The sequence below is a fragment of the Salmo salar genome, chromosome ssa12 (assembly GCF_905237065.1).
Source record: "Salmo salar chromosome ssa12, Ssal_v3.1, whole genome shotgun sequence".
NCBI lineage: Eukaryota > Metazoa > Chordata > Actinopteri > Salmoniformes > Salmonidae > Salmo > Salmo salar.
In genome coordinates, this window is record NC_059453.1 from 29,779,449 (window position 1) to 29,803,340 (window position 23,892).

Below are 23,892 nucleotides of genomic sequence, written 5' to 3' on the forward strand. Positions count from 1 at the left end.
CAAACATAACGATGGTCATTATGGCCAAATAATTATATTTTTGTTTCTTCAGACCAGAGGACATTTCTCAAAAAGTATAATCTTTGTCCCCATGTGCAGTTGCAAACCATAGTCTGGCTTTTTTATGTGGCTTTGGAGCAGTGGCTGCTTCCTTGCTGAGTGGCCTTTCAGGTTATGTCAATATAGGACTCGTTTTACTGTGGATATAGATACTTTTGTACCGGTTTCCTCCAGTATCTTCACAGGGTAAACTTCCGACTTCAACTGTATATGCATTTCCATCGTCACAGTGAGCAGTCGTGAGGAATATCAAGGGTTAAAGTTCAGTATTTCTAGTGTCATAAGATTAGCTTTGATAAAATTAGGCTACATATGGACAACTTTTCTCTGTTGCTATTGTTACATTGTTTTGGAGGAACTAGCTACGTGTCATTTTGAGGGAGTATTGTGACGGTTTGGGGACGCCCGTTTTCCTGAGCTGCTGCTCTTCTTCTGATGCAATTGGTCTCGTGCTAGTTAATGGCTCTTGATTGCCCTCTCCCAGCACATGAATGGCGTCCTTGTCCCTCCATCCCTCTGCAGTGTTTTTTCCCTTCAAACAATCCTTTTTTTCTCTTCTCTGGGCAGTTTTTCTGTTTTCCTTGTTGTTGTCGTGCTTCAGTAGACGTATGTATCGGTGTGTCTGGCTGATATTAAAACAGCTAAGGTGTGTGTGTGTGTGTGTGTGTGTGTGAGTTGTAGTCATAGAGCTGTTGAGCATTCTGATGATGGCTAGCCCATTTCCCTCATCTCTCTCGCGCTCACTCGCAGATGTGCATAAGCCCTACATTCTGGGATTCCATTAGTAAAATGTATGCTGAATTACCCTCGGCTTGGGGTTAGGCCTATCTCTCCTCTCCCTCTATGTGGATTGGGGCCACCAGCTCGGCTGGACTCTGGCTTACCCAGTAATAGAGCTCCCATACATGATGCAGGCCAGGGCTGTACTTCTGTCCATAGAAACAGAATCACTAGAATGGAAATGATATGAGGGTGCAGTCAAATTGCCATGACCAAAGGTGTTTTACTTGTTCTAATAATTATATTTCTATGAGGCTGTCAGGTTTTTTTTTTCTTCATTCTAGTAATTATATTTCTATGGTGCTGCCTGGCTGCCACAGACAGGAGTGGAAACACCATAGAACTAGAATGAGTAGAACAGGAAACAACCCAGGCCACCGCAATTTGGCTGCACCTTCATGGGATCCTCATTCTAGTAATTCCATTTCTATGGTGCAGCTTGGCTGCCACAGACAGGAGTGCAGAGAGGAACTGCTGAGCAGCGTTGCTACCTTCATGGTTGAACGGTAGCAGCGGGACCTCTGGTTTATCACTGACCAATGGTTTCCCCCTATTAGTTTTGTGATTAGTAGCTGCATTGTGCAGTGCACAGTCTGTTCTTGGCTTTACTAGAGGGAGGAGATAGGATAGTGGACTGAGAGAGCACCAGGCCCTGCCTACCTGGCTTCGCCTCACATAGGCCAGTAGAATGTTGCACATTGTGAAGCACAAGCCTGAGTGCACACACACACACACACACACACACACACACACACACAACAACAACAAACACAAAACCTTCCTTATCAGAAAATGGGATTTCATGGATTTAACCTCAGCTTAAATTGCCATTATTTATTTCTTTGTCAATGGATTTGCATGAGAAAGCAAACAATTATAAAATAAAATACTTTGAGGAATGTTGTTTTGTATTTTCATAGCTCTGCAGATTTGTAGAATATCAACATGGCTTATCTTTCTCAACACATTCTTTCTAGTTTGCTAATCTCATAATTAATTATGGCTCCAATCCAATCACCTTTAATGCACAGTCTCTTCCTGCTTACTTGATATTCACAGCATGATGTCATCAAACATTCATGACATCACATTTAATGTTAATCTAGCTAATGTTGATCCATCAGTAAGTGATTTTAAATGGTGATCTACAGTCTTAAACTCTGTGAGGATGGTTTCTATGATTGGGAGATGACTGTGTGTCCTTATAATTAAGCAATAAGCCTCAAGGGGGTGTGGTGTATATGGCCAACATACCACGGCTAAGGGCTGTTCTTACGCACGAAGCAACGTGGAGTGCTAGGACACAGCCCTTAGCCATGGTATATTAGCTATATAACAAAACCCCTGAGGTGCCTTATTGCTATTATAAACTGATTACCAATGTAATTGGAGCAGTAAAAATACATATTTTGTCATACCCATACGGTCTTATATACCACAGCTTTCAGCCAATCAGCATTCAGGGCTCGACCCACCCAGTTTATAATACAGGATTACATCATGATCCATTAAATCCATACACTTCTGTGTGCGTCCCAAATGGCACCCTAATTCCTATATAGTGCACTCCTTTGACCAGAGCCCTGGTCAAAAGTAGTGCACTATAGAGAATAGGGTGCCATTTGAGACTCAACCAATCTCTTTATAAAGAAGACTGTAAGTGAATGTTGAGCCACAGTGAGACAATGGCCATTATAGAATGTGATATCATCCATGGTGACTCAGGCCCACACCCTGATAACCACTCCCTTAGCAAGTGGACGGCTATAATATTGTTCATTGTGGGTTGACTGTGATCAATTCACTTAGATGGGAATCAAGGGACTGCATGTAAATTATTTTTGTTTGTTGCATTTGACATAGAAATTGGCTCTGTATGAAAATGTCAAACAATCAAATGATATTTTCATAGCACTTAACCATTTATCACAGCAATCAACCAACAGTTGACCTCGTATAAGCATTGACTAACGAGACACAGGACTATGTACAGTGCATTCGGAAAGTATTCAGACCTCGTGACTTTTTCCACATTTTGTTAAGCTACAGCCTTATTCTAAAATGGATTCAATTGTTTTTTTCCCTCATCAATCTACACACAATACCCCATAATGACAAGTCAAAACAGTCTTTTTTTTGACATTTTAAAATATATATATATATATATATACACACACACACACACACACACACACACACACACACACACACACACAGTTGAAGTTTACATACACCTTAGCCAAATACATTTAAACTCAGTTTTTCACAATTCCTTACATTTAATCCTAGTAAAAATTCACTGTCTTAGGTCAGTTAGGATCACCACTTTATTTTAAGAATGTGACATGTTAGAATAATAGTAGAGAGAATGATTTCTTTCTTTCATCACATTCCCAGTGGGTCGAAGTTTGCATACACTGAATTAGTATTTGGTAGCATTGCCTTTAAATTGTTTAACTTGGGTCAAATGTTTTGGGTAGCCTTCCACAAGCTTCCCACAATAAGTTGGGTGAATTTTGGCCCATTCCTCCTGACAGAACTGATGTAACTGAGTCAGGGTTGTAGGCCTCTTTGCTCGCACATGCTTTTTCAGTTCTGCCCACAAATGTTCTATGGGATTGAGGTCAGGGCTTTGTGATGGCCACTCCAATACCTTGATTTTGTTGTCCTTAAGCTATTTTGCCACAACTTTGGAAGTATGCTTGGGATCATTGTCCATTTGGAAGACTCATTTGCAACCAAGCTTTAACTTCCTGACCGATGTCTTGAGATGTTGCTCAACATATCCACATAATTTTCTTTCCTCGTGATGCCATCTAGTTTGTGAAGTGCACTAATCCCTCCTGCAGCAAACCACCCCCACAACATGATGCTGCCACTCCTGTGCTTCACGGTTGGGATGGTGTTCTTCGGCTTGTAAGCCTCCCCTTTTTCCTCCAAACATAACGATGGTCATTATGGCCAAATAGTTATATTTTTGTTTCTTCAGACCAGAGGACATTTCTCAAAAAGTATGATCTTTGTCCCCATGTGCAGTTGCAAACTGTTTTCTGGCTTTTTTATGTGGCTTTGGAGCAGTGGCTTCTTCCTTGCTGAGTGGCCTTTCAGGTTATGTCGATATAGGACTCGTTTTACTGTGGATATAGATACTTTTGTACCTGTTTCCTCCAGCATCTTCACAAGGTCCTTTTGCTGTTGTTCTGGGATTGATTTGCACTTTTCGGACCAAAGTACGTTCATCTCTAGGAGACAGAACGCCTGAGAGGTATGACGGTTGCGTGGTCCCATGGTGTTTATACTTGTGTACTATTGTTTGTACAGATGGAAATTGCTCCCAAGGATGAACCAGACTTGTGGTCTAGAATTATTTTTCTGAGGTGACTGATTTTCTTTTGATTTTCCCATGATGTCAAGCAAAGACGCACTGAGTTTGAAGGTAGGCCTTGAAATACATCCACAGGTACACCTCCAATTGACTCAAATGATGTCAATTAGCCTATCAGAAGCTTCTAAAGCCATAACATCATTTTCTGGAATTTTCCAAGCTGTTTAAAGGCACTGTCAACTTAGTATATGTAAACTTCTGACCCACTGGAATTGTGATACAGTTAATTATAAGTGAAATAATCTGTCTAAACATTTGTTGGAAAAATTACTTGTGTCATGCACAAAGTAGATGTCCTAACCAACTTGCCAATACTATAGTTTGTTAACAAGATATTTGTGGAGTGGTTGAAAAACGAGTTTTAATGACTCCAACCTAAGTGTATGTAAACTTTATTTTCTACATTGTAGAATAATAGTGAAGACATCAAAACTATGAAATAACACATGGAATCATGTAGTAACCAAAAAGTGTTAAACAAATCAAAATATATTTTATATTTGAGATTGTTCAAAGTAGCCACCCTTTGCCTTGATGACAGCTTTGCATACTCTTGGCATTCTCTCAACCAGCTTCATGAGGTAGTCACCAGGAATGCATTTCAATGAACAGGTGTGCCTTGTTAATTTGTTGAAATTCTTTCCTTAATGCGTTTGAGTTGTGTTGTGACACTTGATAGCCCTATTTGGTAAAAGACCAAGTCCAAGAACAGCTCAAATAAGCAAAGAGAAATTACAGTCCATTACTTTATAAGACATGAAGGTCAGTAAATCCTGAAATTCAAGAACTTTGAAAGTTTCAAGTGCAGTCGCAAAAAACTAAAACATTGAAAATAAAGAAAAACCCTTGAATGAGTAGGTGTGTACAAATGTTTGACTGGTACTGTATGGTAATAAGGTATTTTTAATAAATTAGCAAAAATTTCTACAAACCTGTTTTTGCTTTGTCATTATGGGGTATTTTGTGTAGATTGAGATTTTTATTTAATCCATTTTAGAATAAGGCTGGTAAGCAACAACATTTGGAAGAAGTCAGGGGTCTGAATACTTTCCGAATGCACTGTATGTATGTATACTGAACAGAAATGTCAACGCAGCATGCCTTCAAAGATTTTACTGAGTTACTGTTCATATAAGGAAATCAGTCAATTTGAAATTAATTCATTAGGCCCTAATCTATGGATTTTACATGAATGGGAATACAGATATGATTCTGTTGGTCACAGATACCGTAAAAAAGGTCAGGGCGTGGATCAGAAAACCAGTCAGTATCTGGTGTGACCACCATTTGCCTCGTGCAGCACGACAGATCTCTTTCCGATAGAGTTGATCAGGCTGTTGATTGTTTCCTGTGGAACACGCTGTAGTACACGTTGATTGGCAGGCCATAGAAGAACTGGGACATTTTCAGCTTTCAGGAATTGTGTACAGATCCTTGCGACATGGGGCTGTGCAATATCATGCTGAAACATGAGGTGATGGCGGCTGATGAATGGCACGACAATGGGCCTCAGGATCTCTTCACGGTATCTCTGTGCATTCAAATTGACATCGATCAAATGCAATTGTGTTTGTTGTCTGTAGCGAATGCCTGCCCATACTATAACCCAACCGCTACCATGGTGCACTCAAACCGCTCGCCCACACAACGCCATACACGTGGTCAGCAGTTGAGTCCAGTTGGACGTACTGCCAAATTCTCTAAAACAATGTTGGAGGTGGCTTACGGCAGAAAAATGGACATTCAATTCTCTGGCAACAGCTCTGGTGGACATTCCTGCAGTCATCATGCCAATTGCACGCTCCTTCAGAACTTGTGGTATTGTGTTGTGTGACACAACTGCACATTTTAGAGTGGCCTTTTATTGTCCCCAGCACGAGGTGCACCTGTGTAATGATTATGCTGTTTAATTAGCTTCTTGATATGCCACGCTTGTCAGGTGGATGGATTATCTTGGCAAAGGAGAAATGCTCACTAACAGGGATGTAATCAAATTTGTTCACGAAATTTGAGAGAAATAAGCTTTTTGTGCATATGGAAAATTTCTGGGATCTTTTATTTCAGCTCATGAAACATGGGACCAACACTTTACATGTTGCATTCATATTTTTGCTCAGTGTATGTCCTCGTGAATATGTCCTCGTAATTCAAATGTCCTCTAAATTCACAACAGGTTTGAGGAACCCTGATCCGATTGGCTCCGGCGCCGCCCTACCAGGTGACCCTACAGCGGGGGAGACGGGTAAGGAGACCCAGCCACAGCCTCCCCTGTCCAACAGTGCGTTGCACTGTGCCCACCACCACAACTATGTCCACCCCCAGCGGCAGCCCCGAGAGAGAGGGCTCCACAGGGGGACCCAACCAGCTGGAGTGTCCCCCCTCCTCTCCCCCTGGCATGGACCATTCCATGGGCAGCCCCCTGCTCAGCCCGGACTCATCTTGCCAAGATGTCATGCTCTCGGCCACCGCCGCCTCCCCCGCTGACTCGGAGAGCCTGAGCCCTGATGAGCTAGAGCTGCTGGCCAAGCTGGAGGAGCAGAACAGGTGAAAAAGAGATGGGAACTGGGGTTCACAGTTGCACAGTAGCTACAGGTAACTGCCAAAATAAAGGAAACCCCAACATAAGTTGTCTTTAATAGGGCGTTGGGCCACCACGAGTGGCCAGAACAGCTTCCATCCACCTTGGCATAGATTCTACAAGTGTTTGGAACTCTGTTGGAGGGATATGACACCATTCTTCCGTGAGAAATTTCATAGTTTATTGTTTTGTTGATGGTGGTGGAAAATGCTGTCTCAGGCCCGCTCTAGAATCTCCCATAAGTGTTCAGTTGGTTTGAGATCTGGTGACTGAGACGCACACGCTTTAAACCCCCTATACTCCTTTGAGACCCCTATTTCAAAGTCACTGAGATCTCTTCTAGCCATGGTAGCCAAACTAATGGCCAACTGGGCATGTTTATACATAGATGCTAAGCATGATGGGATGTTAATTGCTTAATTAACTCAGGAACCACACCTGTGTAGAAGCACCTGCTTTCAATATACTTTGTATGCCTCATTTACTCAAGTGTAATTTATTTAGGCAGTTACCTGTATGTTTCCATTAACTTGTCCAGTGGTTTTGTGTAGACATTTAGAAAGTTGGCATAGAAAATAGATGTGACAATTTCCTGCCACGTTGCGTTTCCATTGAACTGTCTTGTGTCGATTTAAAAACAGCTGGACGTAATGACATCCCACGAAAAATAACAAAACTTCTTTGCAAAAACGTGTCATGTAAAAATGAAGTGGATGAAATGTTTCCATTATCCATTTAAGGCAAATTGCACATTAATAAATTGGCGGCTGCCTGTATGCCCTCCCACTTATCTGTTTCATGTCTGAGGTAGCTCCCAAAAGCAGGCATGGATAGAATGCAATAATTTACAAATATTTGCCATATTCTAATAATTCTCATGTGCCACCTTGTCGCCATGGTGAAACTTGCACTCCTGTAGGTCTGAAATAATTGGATCTTGAACTTGCAACCAGAAAAGCAACGCTAAGCGATTCAGGCGTTATTGAAAGTCACTGCATAGGAACATTCTTTTTTTTTATAGTAACATGTTTTATTTGGGAAGTAGTTGGCATTTAGAATTAAATGTGGATTCGATGTGCCCCTCGTAGGCCTACCTTAAAAATGATTTGGCAATCATTTATTAGATGAACACTGTTTCCATCATTTATTGCAATAAGGAATGTTCTACAAAATAAAAATCCACCCCCATTGAACGGATAAAAATGTTGTCGATCTTTAGAACATTTCTCCTATGTCTGCCGTTTCCATGACACATGTCACAAGATTTTTTTGTTGTTGCAACATTGCTTTTGTCGAATAAACCTTGTTCAATGGAAACCTACTGTTAGGTTGTCCCTGGTGACTGGTCTCGCATGGCTGCGTTCAAGATCACTGCGCTGTTGTGAGAATGGCATTTGCTGATATTTTACCAGGTAAATGATGAGCCACTCATTTTTTTTAAATGTAACCTTTATTTAACTAGGCAAGTCAGTTAAGAACAAATTCTTATTTACAATGATGGCTTACCCCGACCAAACTCGGACGTCGCAGGGCCAATTGTGCACCGCCCTATGGAACTCCCAATCACGGCCGGATGTGATGCAGCCTGGATTCGAACCAGGTACTGCAATGACAACTCTTGCACTGAGATGCAGTGTCTTTGACCACTTATAAACAAACAGGTAAAGTCCAGCGATTCAACTGTGTTACAGCACATTGCTATGAGGCTTCCAGGTCAGTATGGGGTAGCAGAGGTTAGCCTCTCCCCGCTGTGGGTAGCTTCAGAGCAGATGCACTGAGCAGATGTGTCATTGGGCTGGAGGAGCTTCTGGCCAAGGCCTAGTGGGCCTGCTAGGCTAGCTGAGAGACGCTTTGATGCCAGAGCTGGAACATGCGCTGTTGAACCTTCCTCTTCTGCCTCTGTGAGCTGGACATTTGCTGTCACTGGCACAGTATTATAACCAATGTGCGGGCACACACTCAGTCTGCGTCCCAAATGGCACCCTATTCCCTATGTAGTGCACTACTTTTGACCAGGGTCCAGACGAGCTCTGGTCAAAAGCAGTGCACTATATAGAGAAAAAGCTGCCATTTTGGATGCAACCTCAATGTGTCTCTACTATCAGAGTAGCTGCTACGGCCTTGGCACTGATAAGTATCTCAACAATAGGCCCAGTGTTTCACTATCAGAGAGGTGCTCAAGGCTCGGTGTCTTGACGTAGTAGTATGAAAGGTACTGCTGGTTGTTTGTGCCCTCCAGTGTTTTAGATTACATTCTCCCACACGTGATTTTCTACTACATGGGGTAATAATTAAAAATGTTTCAAGTAAACAGTCTAATTTAATGCAAAAGAGATTATAACATTAAGCCTGTAAAGCTCAACATCATGGATTTACAGTAAAAAGATCAAAGCAAGTAATAGAAACAAGACTAGTGTAATGAAAGCATGAGTGGCTCTTGAGTCACTCATATGACCCTTGTCTGACGACCTTTGACCTCTAACCCCTCGATACCCCCTCCTCCCCAGACTTCTGGAGGCGGACTCCAAGTCGATGCGTTCGATGAGCGGCTCGCGGCGGAACAGCGGCTCGTCCCTGGTGTCCAGCTCCTCTGCCTCGTCCAACCTGTCCCACCTGGAGGAGGACACCTGGATCCTGTGGGGACGCATCGTCAACGAGTGGGACGAATGGAGACGCAAGAAGGACAAGCTGCTCAAGGTGAGAGGGGGAGGATGGATGAGTGATCGAGAGACTGATGGAGCAAAGGGAAGAGAGGGGAAAAGATGGAGAGAGGATAATTGAGGACATGGGGAAAAGTGGTGTTGGAAGGCCAGTAGGAGGCACCCTCCCTCTGGTCTAAAAAAAAATATCTATATTCCCCAGGGCAGTGATTGGGGACATTGCCCTGTGTAGGGTGCCGTCTTTCGGATGGGACATTAAATGGGTGTCCTGACTCTGTGGTCACTAAAGATCCTATGGCACTTATCGTAAGAGTAGGGGTGTTAACCCCGGTGTCCTGGCTAAGTTCCCAATCTGGCCCTCATACCATCACGGTCACCTAATCATCCCCAGCTTACAATTGGCTCATTCATCCTCCTCCTCTCCCCTGTAACTATTCCCCAGGTCGTTGCTGTAAATGAGAATGTGTTCTCAGTCAACTTACCTGGTAAAATAAGGCTTAAATAAAATAAAAAGAGGAGATACGAAATGGGAGTGGTGGGCAGAGGAGAGATGGATGGATGTGTAACGGAGAGGGTACATAGGGGTTAGGGGGGAGAAGATGGAGAGCGGGGACAGAGGAGAGAGGACGAATAAGGGGAGAGAGGACAGTAGGGAAGGTGAAAAGTGAGAAGAGATGGATGAGATGGAAAGGACAGTGAGAGCGCGGGGAAGAGCGGAGAAGAGGGAGGCAGAACACAGAGAGAGAAGATGGATGAGGGAGAGAGCAGACAGAGCCAGGGAGAGGGGAACAGAACAGCAGGAGAGATTAGAGAGGAGAAAATGGGAGTGAGGACAAATGAGGAGAGAGCACAGACGGAGGGGTATGATAAGTGAAGATAAGAGACATGAGATGACATAGATATTCAGTATAGGCCAGGGTGTAGAGTTCTACAGTAAACTGAGAATTAGATTTGTAAAATAAACCTTTCTTTTCACCTCCAGGAGCTGATCCGTAAGGGCATCCCACACCACTTCCGGGCCATCGTGTGGCAGCTGCTTGGTAACGCCACAGACATGCCAGTGAAGAACCAGTACTCTGAGCTGCTCAAGATGTCCTCGCCCTGCGAAAAGCTCATCCGCCGGGACATCGCCCGCACCTACCCCGAGCATGAGTTCTTCAAGGGCCAGGACAGCCTGGGTCAGGAGGTGCTCTTCAACGTCATGAAGGTGAGGACATTTTCACCTTTGACCTTGAACATTACTTTTTTTCTGCATTATTAGAATGGATTTGTTATGATTAGTCCTTTTTGTACTAGTGAGATGTGCAGTTGGATAAACAGTTAGAAGCAGTTACATCTGCATTGCTTGCTGTTTGGGGTTTTAGCCTGGGTTTCCGGTTTTAGGGCTTTATAAATAAATGTGATTGATTTGAGTTAAATGTGTATTTAAACTGTATGGGCCGGTTTCCCAAACACTGATTAAGCCTAGTCCTGGACTAAAAAGCTTAGCAAATGGAGAATTTCTAAACTTAATCTCTGTCTGGGAAACCTCCCCAATGAGTATAGGTTTGTTTATATTGATTGATGTCTGTGTGTGCAGGCGTATTCTCTGGTGGACCGGGAGGTGGGCTACTGCCAGGGCAGTGCCTTCATCGTGGGCTTGCTGCTCATGCAGGTAACGTCTCTTCAGCAGCCCTCTAGTCTAGACATTCCCCTCTCTTGCTATCGCGCTACGTTGTGCTAAATACGGAATTGTCCTGATTCTACCCTTTTTTCATTTCATATGAATAAATTACCTTTGAGCTCCTGATTTAGTGTGAATACAGACAGTCACACAGCCTGACCCTGTCTCTCCTGTGGCCCTCTAGATGCCAGAGGAGGAGGCGTTCTGTGTGTTTGTGCGTCTGATGCAGGAGTACCGTCTGAGGGAGCTTTTCAAACCAACCATGGCTGAATTAGGCCTCTGTATCTACCAGTTTGAATACCTGCTGCAGGTAAATAAACTTTATTCATCTCCATATGTCACACTGGCCAACGTAGAAGGTTGTATGTGTCCCAAATGGCAACTTATACCCTATAAAGTGCACTACTTTTGAACAGGGCCAATAGGTCAAAAGTAGTGCACTATGTAGGGAATACAGTGCCATTTAGGATGCATCTATTGTCAAATAAACTAAAACCTTAAGGGCCTTGCAGGTGTCTGGGATTGAAATTATTATTTTTTACCTAAAAAATGTCTGGTTTTAAGTAAGGATGTATACAGTGTACTGTAGTTGGTGAATAAGCACAGATATTGCAATTATAAAGTTGTCCACTATGTGGCAGCAAATAGATTCATACAGCAAAGATTTGAGCTAGGTTAGTCTTTACATTTTTAATAGTACCACTTTGAAACCATTACGGGTTTGTAGCTCAACTAAAACCCCTATTATAAACTGGGTGGTTCGAGACCTGACTGCTGATTGGCTGACAGCCATGGTATATCAGACCGTATACCACGGGTATGACACAACATTTATTTTTACTGCTCTAATTACATTGGTAACCAGTTTATAATAGCAACAAGGCACCTCGGGGGTTTGTGATATATGGCCAATATACCACGGCTAAGGACAGTGTCCAGGCACACCGCTTTGCGTCGTGCATAAGGACAGCCCTTAGCCGTGGTATATTGGCCATATACCACACCCCCTCGTGCCTTATTGCTTAATTAACTCCTCTCGTCTCTTTCCTTCCTCTTCCCCTCTCATCTACCCTCTTTCCCTTCCTCTTCCCCTCTCATCCACCCTCTTTCCCTTCCTCTTCCCCTCTCATCCACCCTCTTTCCCTTCCTCTTCCCCTCTCATCCACCCTCTTTCCCTTCCTCTTCCCCTCTCATCCACCCTCTTTCCCTTCCTCTTCCCCTCTCATCCACCCTCTTTCCCTTCCTCTTCCCCTCTCATCCACCCACTTTCCCTTCCTCTTCCCCTCTCATCCACCCTCTTTCCCTTCCTCTTCCCCTCTCATCCACCCTCTTTCCCTCTCTTTCTTTATCCCAACAGGAGCAGCTCCCAGAGCTGAATGTCCACTTCCGTTCTCAGAGTTTCCACACCTCCATGTACGCCTCCTCCTGGTTCCTCACTCTCTTCCTCACCTTCCTCCCCATGCCCGTCGCCACGCGCATCTTTGATATCTTCATGTACGAGGTAAGAGACTCACCACTGGTGTCTTATGCGAGTGTGAGTATGTGTTTGGGTGAATATATATACTTGAAAAAAACATAGTGGAACCCATATACATTATGTTTGATTTTAAATGTAACCTTTATTTACAGGTTGTTCTCATTAAGATAAAATATCTTCTACAAGAGTCTTGTGATCTAGCACTATGTGTGTGTTGAATTGGACTTTGATTCGCTGTCTTCAGGGTCTGGAGATTATATTTCGTGTGGGCATGGCCATTCTGCAGTACAACCAGACTGACCTCATCCAGCTGGACATGGAGGGCATGTCTCAGGTAACAACCACAACCAAGGCACCTCGGGGCCCATAGGGCTCTGGTCAAAAGTAGTGGACAATATTTGGAATAGGGTGCCATTTGGGATTTATCCCATAAAAGGCACTACAGCAGGGTTCCCCAATAAACTGTTTCACCATTAAGTAATCCAGCTTTAAGGGACCTAATTCGTGATTTTATTTGCCCCCCCAAGATTTCTGAGATTTTATTTAAATTAAAAAAAAATCTTTCTTGGATGTAAAAGACTGTTAAATTACCAGAAAATGAGCTCAGGGATTTTTTATTTAGGAAATCTGTTCCCAAGTTGTCCCACGGATAAATGGAGGCACATGTGATCGTATCACAATGAAATTAAGGTTTGAAATTCTAATTGTTTTGTCAAATACTATATCTGTTCTTGTGGTCAATTATTTGTACAAATTACTTATAACTATGTTCTGGGCCCCCACCCATCCGCTCATGGAAAAATCATCCCACAGCTAAATGTAATTGGGGACCCCTGCACTATAGTATAAATAATGAATTATCACTGTAGATAGACACAAGACCTGCTGGAAGCAAGAAAAACAAAAGAGTGAAATGAACCATTGTATAAGCATGTGGGCATTTGTGAAGTGTCTTTACTTCAATTATCATGTGATACCTACTGGATGTATTATTCCCGTTCAGAGTGTCTTAACAGGACATCATCTGGTTCAGAGTGTCTTAACAGGACATCATCTGGTTCAGAGTGTCTTAACAGGACATCATCTGGTTCAGAGTGTCTTAACAGGACATCATCTGGTTCAGAGTGTCTTAACAGGACATCATCTGGTTCAGAGTGTCTTAACGGGACACATCATCTGGTTCAGAGTGTCTTAACGGGACACATCATCTGGTTCAGAGTGTCTTAACGGGACACATCATCTGGTTCAGAGTGTCTTAACGGGACACATCATCTGGTTCAGAGTGTCTTAACGGGACACATCATCTGGTTCAGAGTGTCTTAACGGGACACATCATCTGGTTCAGAGTGTCTTAACGGGACACATCATCTGGTTCAGAGTGTCTTAACGGGACACATCATCTGGTTCAGAGTGTCTTAACGGGACACATCATCTGGTTCAGAGTGTCTTAACGGGACACATCATCTGGTTCAGAGTGTCTTAACGGGACACATCATCTGGTTCAGAGTGTCTTAACGGGACACATCATCTGGTTCAGAGTGTCTTAACGGGACACATCATCTGGTTCAGAGTGTCTTAACGGGACACATCATCTGGTTCAGAGTGTATTCTATGAAGCTCTAACCATGTCTCTTCCTTCTCTCACAGCACTTCCAGAAGGTGATCCCCCACCAGTTTGACAGCTGCCCAGACAAGCTGATCCTGAGGGCCTACCAGGTCAAATACAACCCCAAGAGGATGAAGAAGTAGGCTCTGCTTCTGATCACTATTCATTAGACTAACAATACTGGCTTTAGGTTGTAGACTACAGTTAATATGGACCAATGGGACCTGGCTTGTGGTATTGTTACTATACAAAGCATTCTTTCAGTTTAAGATTATTCGTTTTTGCACACAGTCAAATGCACCCAGTCAAATGCATAAATGGAAACACATTGTATGAATCTAACTCTACTAAAATGCTTTTATTTGCCAGGTTAGAGAAAGAGTACACCACAATCAAGAACAAAGAGATGGAGGAGCAGATAGAGATCAAGGTGTGTGTTTGCGTGTGCATGTGCACTTCTTCTTTGAGCTAATCTATTAATAGACCGACGGAATATATTTTTTTCTGTTTTATTTACAAAGTCCCAAATGTATAAGCCTTGTATAATGACTAATACCTTTTCCTAACTGTCTCTCTACCCATCAACACATCCACAGAGGTTACGCACAGAGAACAGGCTTCTGAAGCAGAGGATTGAGACATTGGAGAAGGTAAGAGATTGAAACTTGGCTTCGAGTCAGACACTCACTTTAGCGCTTATGTGAATAAGGTTTATGATGGACAATCAAACACAGCCAGAAACATGAAGCTAAAATATAGCCATGCCAACCAAGACTTATATCCTGTCACATTTACAGAATAAGGACAGAGATCATGTCTGTTGCTTTTGTGTGCGTGAGTGGATGATTTAAATGGGTGGGCCTTATTCTACACCGGAGCCACTGAGTCTCTCTTCCGTTTCCAAGTACTCTGGCTTTTCTTCCCTCTTGCTTCTCTCCTGTTGTTCTCTGAGTAATGCTTTTTGTCTTTCTGTTCTTTTTTTTTTATTCCTTCTCTCACACAAACCCACTGCCACTCTTTCACTCTGTATTATCGATTTCTTTCTCACCCTCTCTTATTTATTTTCTGTTGTCACACTTCCCGTTACTCGTTTTTCCTGTTCTTATCCTTCATTCCTCGTGTTCGTCTTTATTTCTCCCTATTCTCTCCTTACCCTTTTCTTATCTTCGTCCTCTCCTTCGCTGGTGTTGTAGGAAAGTGCTGCTCTAGCAGACAGGCTGATTCAGGTACAGTACTGGAAAACCACCTCTCCTCCTCTAACACCTTCCTTCCTCCTGCACTTCCTCTCTCTGTCTCCTTGTCAGTGACCGATCAATGCCTGACTTCTGCATGAGAGAATGTTTTGTTTGTCTGTCCTGTCTGTACGTCTGTCTGTCAGACCATGCTCCCCCTTGACCGCATGTGCGTCTGTGTGTCCATGGTAGGAGCTCTAATATTAAGGCCTACAGCCCTGCATGTGGCATGTGGAAACACAGGCACTGTTTTATGCCCTTTGTCAGTTATTAGGATAGAAATGTCTTTGTAGGGTAATTACAACCTATTAGGAATGGATACAGAAGAGCCATTTATATTCTACTGTCATCTCCTAATATCTAACCTCCAATTGGGAAAGTGTTAAAGCTAAGCCCCAATTCCCTCTAAATTCAAACCAACGTTGTCGATCCCCCCCAGACATATTCCCTATAACTGACACGGCCCCCTCTGGTCTCTGACCCTGTGTCTTCACTATTCCAGGGTCAGGTGACGCGGGCGCAGGAGGCGGAGGAGAACTACGTGATCAAGCGGGAGCTGGCGGTGGTGAGGCAGCAGTTCAGCGTGACCAGCCAGAACCTGGAGAAAGCCCAGGACACCATCGGAGAACTGCAGCGGGAGAAGGTAAGGAATGATCTGGAGTCAGTGTGGATGAGATATTGGGATGCTGCAGGGGCAGAGACTCAGATGTAGAACTGATCTAGAGTCAGGATTTGATGAACGGTGCACCCGTTTTAGGCTTTCACTCAGAGATTATGAGTAAAACTCTTAAATACAAGTCTATTGCAATGGATAACAAGCTCTAAAAGTTACAATTGACAAAACATGTTTTTGATGCACCAGTGACTGGTGTGGAAAATTACCAGCACGAGGCTGTATAGTCTGTGGTTGCCCCTGTGGATTTTTTTGTTGTTCTTGTTTGGGGAACTGACTCATTCTGACAGTCTCCTGCTCGTAAAATATTGACAATTTTTTTTTGTTGCACATTTTACTTGTCATTTAAAAAATAATTACATTCTAAATTGATGACATTGACAAATTCTTCAGCGAGGATAAAAATAAAGGCTGGTGTTGGCGAGAACGGTGAAGTGTCAAAGTGAATTTCCCCAAATCAGTTTGTGTTGAGTTGTGGCCTCAATCTGGCCAGAATGACACAGTTAGTGGATGTTGTATGACAGACAGTATCGGTCTGCATTATGATCAGTGATGTAAAGTACTACTTAAGTAGTTTTTTGGGGTATCTGTACTTTACTATTTATATTTTTGACTACTTTTACTTTTTATAAAATGATGAACTTTTTACTCCATACATTTTCCCTGACACCCAAACGCACTCGTTACATTTTGAATGTTTAGCAGGACAGGAAATGGTCCCATTTGCACAGAGCATCCCTGGTCATCCCTACTGCCTCTGATCTGGTGGACTCACTAAACACAAATGCTTTGTTTTTAAATGATGTCTGAGTTTTGGAGTGTGACCCTGGCTATCTGTAATTTTTTTTCTTTAAAACAAGAAAATTCTGCTGTCTGGTTTGCTTAATATAAGGAAGAAAAAAATTATTCGTACTTTTGATATATTTATTTAAAACCAATTAGTATATTTAAAACCAGATACGTTTAGACTTTTACTCAAGTAGTATTTTACTGGGTGACTTTCACTTTTACTTGAGTCATTTTCTATTAAGGTATCTTTACTTTTACTCAAAATATGTATTATCTGTGTATATACAATTTGAAAGAAAATATGTGTAGAAGTCAACTGCTGCAGTGTCTACATGTTATTCTGCCCCTATGCTATTCACACCATGTAACATAATAACATGTATAATCTCTAATTCAGTATAATCTGTGTTATTCTGCCCCTATGCTATTCCCACCATGTAACATAATAACATGTATAATCTCTAATTCAGTATAATCTGTGTTATTCTGCCCCTATGCTATTCACACCATGTAACATAATAACAACATGTATAATCTCTAATTCAGTATAATCTGTGTTATTCTGCCCCTATGCTATTCACACCATGTAACATAATAACAACATGTTTAATCTCTAATTCAGTATAATCTGTGTTATTTTGCCCCTATGCTATTCACACCATGTAACATAATAACAACATGTGTTTTCCAAACAATTCAGTATAATCTGTGTATGGATGTTTGTGATTTGTAAGTTTAAGTTCAAGTTGATTATCGTCTTATCGTAAGTGTTTGGGTAGCGCTTTGATGGTAGTGGACAGGCTGGCAAACACTTTCTTAGTTTCTCTTAATGGGTCATATCTGGAAACTTCACTTAAAATACAGAAACTGAATCACTACCAAAGTAAGTGATTGACGCTCACTCACAGTAATTCTGTGTGTGGTTTTAGGATGGTGTTGCTTGTCAATGTATTGACTGTTTCTAATGTAGAATTATTGCTTTCAGTTGCCAGTAGAGCAACATCGTACATTCTCAATCAAAACAAATGTTATTTGTCACGTGCTGAATACTTACAAGCCCTTAACCAATAATGCAGTTTTAAGAAAATATTTACAAAATAAAAAAAGTTGTAAAAAAAAAGGAACACAATAAAATATCAACGCAGCTATATGCAGCGGATACCGGTACCGAGTCAATGTGCGGGGGTACAGGTTAGATGAGGCAATTATGTTAATTTGTACATGCAGGTAGGGGTGAAATGACTATGCATTGATAGTAAACAGCGAGTAGCAGCAGTGGAAAAAAACAAAAGGGGGGGTCGGGTCAATGTCAATTGTTCAACAGTATTATGGCTTTGGGGTAGAAGCTGTTAATGAGCCTTTTGGACCTAGACTTGGCATTCCGGTACCGCTTGCTATGCAGTAGCAGAGGGAACAGTCTGACTAACTTGGGTGACTGGAGTCTTCGTTATCTTCTTCTTTTCCTGTCGTTCACGATCATCTGCTTTGTCTTGCTCACGTTGAGGGAGAGGTTGTTGCCCTGGCATCACACTGCCAGTTCTCTGACCACCTCCCTATAGGCTGTCTCATTGTTGTAGGTGATCAAGCCTACCACTGTTGTGTCTTCAACAAACTTAATGATGGTGTTGGAGTCGGGCTTGGCCATGCAGTCATGGGTGAAAAGGGAGTGTATAGGAGGGGACGAATCACATACCCCTGAGGGGCCCCCGTGTTGAAGATCAGCGTGGCAGATATGTTACCTACCCTTAACACCTGGGGGCGGCCCGTCAGGAAGTCCAATATTTAGTTGCAGAGGGTGGTGTTTAGTCCCAGGGTCCTTTGTTTATTGATGAGCTTTGTGGGCACTATGGTGTTGAACGCTAAGCTGTAGTCAATGAACAGCATTCTCACATAGGTGTTCTTTTTGTCCAGGTGGGAAAGGGCAGTGTGGAGTGCAATAGAGATTGCGTCATCTGTGGATCTGTTGGGGCGGTATGCAAATTGGAGTGGGTCTAGGGTTTCTGGGATGATGGTGTCAATGTGAGCCATGGACGGCCTTTCAAAAGCAGTTCATGGCTACCGACGTGAGTGCTACGAGGCGGTAGTCATTGTATAGAGTTTGATGTTTGACCTGTTTGAAATCCATAGTGTTGTAACCTTGTGTTCACCCAGGGCTGGTATTGTATAAGCATGTATATGAGCATTCTAATGTATAGATGTAGACAGACAGCCATGGTGAGGTGGACAATAGTGTGATGTTGAATGGGTAGACAGACAATGCCTGTAGCCCAGCTGGCCCAGCACAATAGGGGTTCAGTTATTCTATTGTGGCTACGTGTTAGCAGCTGTGTGCCGCCTGTCCTTGTGTGTTAGTGTGTGTTGTATGCTACAGAAACACCGAATGCTCCTCGGTGACTTTGCCTCTAGGTGCAGTGCATCATGTGTGCAGAATGTTTATTTATTTTTTTATCTTTCTCACACACACACACACACACACACACACACACACACACACACACACACACTATTTATTTTAGTCTATTCAAACACGTGTGAGTCACTTAGTGCTTGAATCTGTTTTGAATGCAAGTCCCCAACACCGGCTAAAACAACAAAGATGATGTGTTTCTGTTACTAAATGTGTCAGGAACCACAACTCTTTCTACAGACGTTAGTTTCACAGTTTCAATTCAAAGGGCTTTATTGGCAGGGGAAACATATGTTTACATTGCCAAATGAAATGGATAATAAACAAAAGTGAAATAAACAGAATTGAACAGTAAACATTACACTCAAAAGTTTCAAAGGAATAGAGACATTTGCAATGTCATATTATGGCTATGTACAGTATGTACAGTGTGCTGTTTCTCTTCAGACACAGCAGTCACACTAATGACACTCATTCACCATGTGACGAGTTCACACGAGTTTGCACGTCTCATGGTTGTTTCCTTGACTGTCTCCTCCTCCTCCATCAGTCTTTCAACACCAGTGAACTACGTTTAGATCGACTAGAATTGGGGCCATGGAGAGAATCAGTGGTATAGGTGTGTGTGTGTGTGGTGTTGCTATGGAATTGGTGTTTCAGGTGTGGTCAGATAATGTGTTGTGCCTCCGATGACTAGCCTGGGTGTATTACCAAGCCAGAATTCACACACCCCCACCTCTCACTTCTCTCTCACATTGAAACTGAGTGGGTACTAATTCACAAAGAAAGGCCTTTATGCCATGCATACACATACAAAGATATTGGTTTGTCCCAACGTTCTCTCTCTTTCTGTCTCTTCTCTCTGAAACGCATCTAGTGAGAAACGGACATGTTATTGGTTGGTTGACCCCTTTGCCAACCCACATCCCTTCTGTCCATCCCACCACAACTATCACAGCTACACAGAGCTGTACTCCACATCTCCTTTTGGTACATCACTCATTTATCTGCTTGGGTGTACACAAAGGAGGTCAATCTACCTGGTGGATACACTGATAGACTTTGTAAGTGGTTCCCATATCCACATCAATAGAAAACCGCCATTTTAGACAGACATTCTTCTGACCCATCAATCAATCAAATGTATTTTAAAAATGCCTTTTTACATCAGCAGTCGCAAAGTGCTATGCACATACCCAGCCTAAATTCCCAAAACAGCAAGCAATCCAGATGTAGAAGCACAGTGGCTAGGAAAAACTCCCTAGAAAGGCAGGAACCTAGCAAGAAACCTAGAGAGGAACCAGGCTCCGAGGGTTGGCCAGCCCTCTTCTGACTTTGCTTGGTGGATGATCTTTATCTTCTGATGCCTTACACAGAACAGTTTGTGATTGGTTGGTATGTGTAGTGTCAGTTTGGGATTGGTCCCAGTGTGTTGTCTCAGTTTTTATAATTGGTCCATGTGTTGTGTCTCAGTACACAGAGCAGTTTGTGACCGGTCTGCAGACCCAGCTGGAGCAGTCCCGGCTGCAGGAGGCAGAGCTACTGGGAGCCCTCAAAGAGCTGCAGGACAAAGTACTGGACCTAGAGAAGGTAAGAGAACACATCTGTGTGTGTGTTTGTGGTTATATCTGTGTGTTTAATATCTTCATTGTGTGTGTATGTTCCAGAGGAGCAGCTCTCTGCCTGATGAGAACAACGTGGCCCAGCTGCAGGATGAGCTGAAGCTGGTGAAGCTCAGAGAGCTGGAGACACTGCACTCCTTCAGAGAGATGCAGGACACGGTGACCGAGCTCAACCAGCGCTGGCAGGTAAGTAACACATCACAGAAGACTGTACAGTAGGGAACTGAATGCTTCAGAAGGGGAGAGCATAGTAGAGGTGACTAGAAGAACAGTGTTTATGTGACAGTGTTGCCTCTGTCCCTCTCCTCGGCCCAACCTGGGCTAGAACCAGAGACGCTCTACACACATCGACAACAGTCACCCTCAAAGTATCGTTACCCATCGCTCCACAAAAGCCACGGCCCTTGCAGAGCAAGGGAAACAACTACTTCAAGGTCTCAGAGCGAGTGACGTCAGGGAGAGATGGATAGAGAACCGATGCCCCATGGTTGTGGCTCTCTAACCTGTTCTTCCTCTCCGTTCCTCTCTCTCATCCAGCTCCACATGTCAAAAGGTGGCGGGGGTCACTGGAAGGAATCCCCCAAGAAGAACGCCCTGAATGAGCTGCAGGACAAGCTGATGGGGATGCGTCTGAGAGAGGCCCAGGCCCAAGCTGAACTCAGGGAGGTCAAACTCCAAGCCATACAGCTGGAGAGCCAGGTCAGTGGAAGAACTTTAGCCTGATGCCAAATCTCTTTGTGCTCTATCTTTATAAAAGTGATCCATTGTGTGTTATTTCCTTAGTCTGATCCCAGGTCTGTTGAATGTAAAAATGACAATAGGAGTTGGCAAGACGGCACAAACAGTGCTGGTACCAGCATAGGGAAATGCATTGTATTGGATCACATTTCTAAAAAAGACTTTCATTAGGCCTAAATGACTAAGGGGTAACTCATACATCAAATACTATGTGGAAATGGTAGATAAATGCCAAGGACAAGTACAGGTGGGACATTATATGACATTGTGAAAGAACAATGCAGTATAAAAGTGATAAGGAAGATGCATATACTGCCTCATCTTTTCGATATATGGAAAGTACCTCGCTCAGTGTTTTAACATTCAGTTCCACACTCATGTTTCTCACCCTGATGAGTGAGATGTTTGACTTTTGTGGTGGATTATTCACAGCTCTATACAACACCATAGGCCAACACACACACACATTTTCGTTACAGTTCATCACTTTGGGCCGCAGGTTGGCATTTATTGGGATGACTCATGTACTGGAGGCAGCTCTGCAGAGTGATCACTAGCTGGCACAGCCAGAGTCATAAAAGCAGATTTTAAACCTAACCTTAAATTAAGACCAAAAAGCTTCTTTTTTTCATGAATGTTTACAATATAGCCAATTTTGACTTTGCAGCCTGCCCATCTAGTGGAAATCTCTCAGCACTGCCTCCAGGACGAGATTCATCCCAATAAACGTTAACCTGCCTTTAAGCCTTTTTCTAACTTGACAAATGTGTGCATAACTCAGTTTCACATACATAATGCATTGATGTCAACAGGTGATTTGCGTTTGTGGAAGTACAAGTTGTTAATTTCTCAAATTAGCTTTTTGCTACAAACTGTTGATTATTTAGTGTTAAAACACTTAGAGACATACAACTAATATCATATACCATACCAGTCAAAACTTTGGACACACCTACTCATTCAAGGGTTTATATTTATTTTTACTATTTTCTACATTATAGAATAATAGTGAAGACATCAAAACTATGAAATAACACATCATTTAGTAACCAAAAAAGTGTTAAACAAATCAAAATATATTTTATAGTTGAGATTCTTCAAATAGCCACCCTTTGCCTTGATGACAGCTTTGCACACTCTTGGCATTCTCTCAACCTGCTTCACCTGGAATGCTTTTACAACAATCTTGAAGGAGTTCCCACATATGCTGAGCACTTGTTGTCAGCTTTTCCTTCACTCTGCGGTCCAACTCATCCCAAACCATCTTAATTGGATGGGGTCGGGTGATTGTGGAGGCCAGGTCATCTGATGCAGCACTCATCACTCTCCTTCTTGGTCAAATAGCCCTTACACAACCTGGAGGTGTGTTTTGGGTCATTGTCCTGTTGAAAACAAATGATAGTCCCACTAAGCGTAAACCAGATGGGATGGCATATCGCTGCAGAATGCTGTGGTAGCCATGCTGGTTATGTGTGCCTTGAATTCTAAATAAATATATCAGACAGTGTCACCAGCAAAGCACCATCACACCACCTCCTCCATGCTTCATGGTGGGAACCACACACGCGGAGATCATCCATTCACCTACTCTGCGTCTCACAAAGACATGGCGGTTGGAAAATCTCAAATTTGGACTCATCAGACCAAAGGACAGATTTCCACCAGTCTAATGTCCATTGCTCATGTTTCTTCTTATTGGTGTCATTTAGTAGTGGTTTCTTTGCAGCAATTCGACCATGAAGGCCTGATTTCACGCAGTTTCCTCTGAGCAGTTGATGTTGAGATGTGTCTGTTACTTGAACTCTGTTGCAATTTCTGAGGCTTGTAACTAATGAACTTATCCTCTGCAGCAGAGGTAACTCTGTCTTCCTTTCCTGTTTGCGGTCCTCATGAGAGCCAGTTTCATCATAGCGCTTGATGGTTTTTCGATTGTATTTGAAGAAACTTTCAAATTTCTTGAAATGTTCCATATTGACTGACCATGTCTTAAAGTAATGATGGACTGTTGTTTCTCTTAGCTTATTTAAGCTGTTTTTACCATAATATGGACTTGGTCTTTTACCAAACAGGGCTATCTTCTGTGTACCACCCCTACCTTGTCACAACACAACTGATTGGCTCATAGAAAGAAATTCCAAAAATGAACTTTTAACAAGGCACACCTTTTAATTGAAATGCCTTCCAGGTGATTACCTCATGACGCTGGTTGAGAGAATACCAAG

At 42.8% G+C, this 23,892-nt stretch overlaps 1 protein-coding gene across 3 annotated transcripts in view; it reads left to right on the forward strand.

The window, feature by feature from the left end:
* Nucleotides 1–23,892, forward strand: part of LOC106564642 (EVI5-like protein) — a 38,424-nt gene that overhangs the window by 6,925 nt on the left and 7,607 nt on the right. For 2 of the 3 annotated variants that reach the window (XM_014130811.2, XM_014130810.2), the window contains 15 exons: nt 6,399–6,769; nt 9,311–9,500; nt 10,446–10,670; nt 11,043–11,117; nt 11,311–11,436; nt 12,484–12,627; nt 12,848–12,937; nt 14,251–14,348; nt 14,579–14,639; nt 14,806–14,859; nt 15,403–15,435; nt 15,944–16,084; nt 20,784–20,900; nt 20,978–21,118; nt 21,470–21,631. In XM_014130811.2, the coding sequence (XP_013986286.1) occupies nt 6,534–6,769; nt 9,311–9,500; nt 10,446–10,670; nt 11,043–11,117; nt 11,311–11,436; nt 12,484–12,627; nt 12,848–12,937; nt 14,251–14,348; nt 14,579–14,639; nt 14,806–14,859; nt 15,403–15,435; nt 15,944–16,084; nt 20,784–20,900; nt 20,978–21,118; nt 21,470–21,631 (1,893 nt within the window). In that variant the 5' untranslated portion in view covers nt 6,399–6,533. The remainder of the gene's footprint in view (nt 1–6,398; nt 6,770–9,310; nt 9,501–10,445; nt 10,671–11,042; nt 11,118–11,310; nt 11,437–12,483; nt 12,628–12,847; nt 12,938–14,250; nt 14,349–14,578; nt 14,640–14,805; nt 14,860–15,402; nt 15,436–15,943; nt 16,085–20,783; nt 20,901–20,977; nt 21,119–21,469; nt 21,632–23,892) is intronic. The other variant, XM_014130813.2, reaches the window with a different exon arrangement.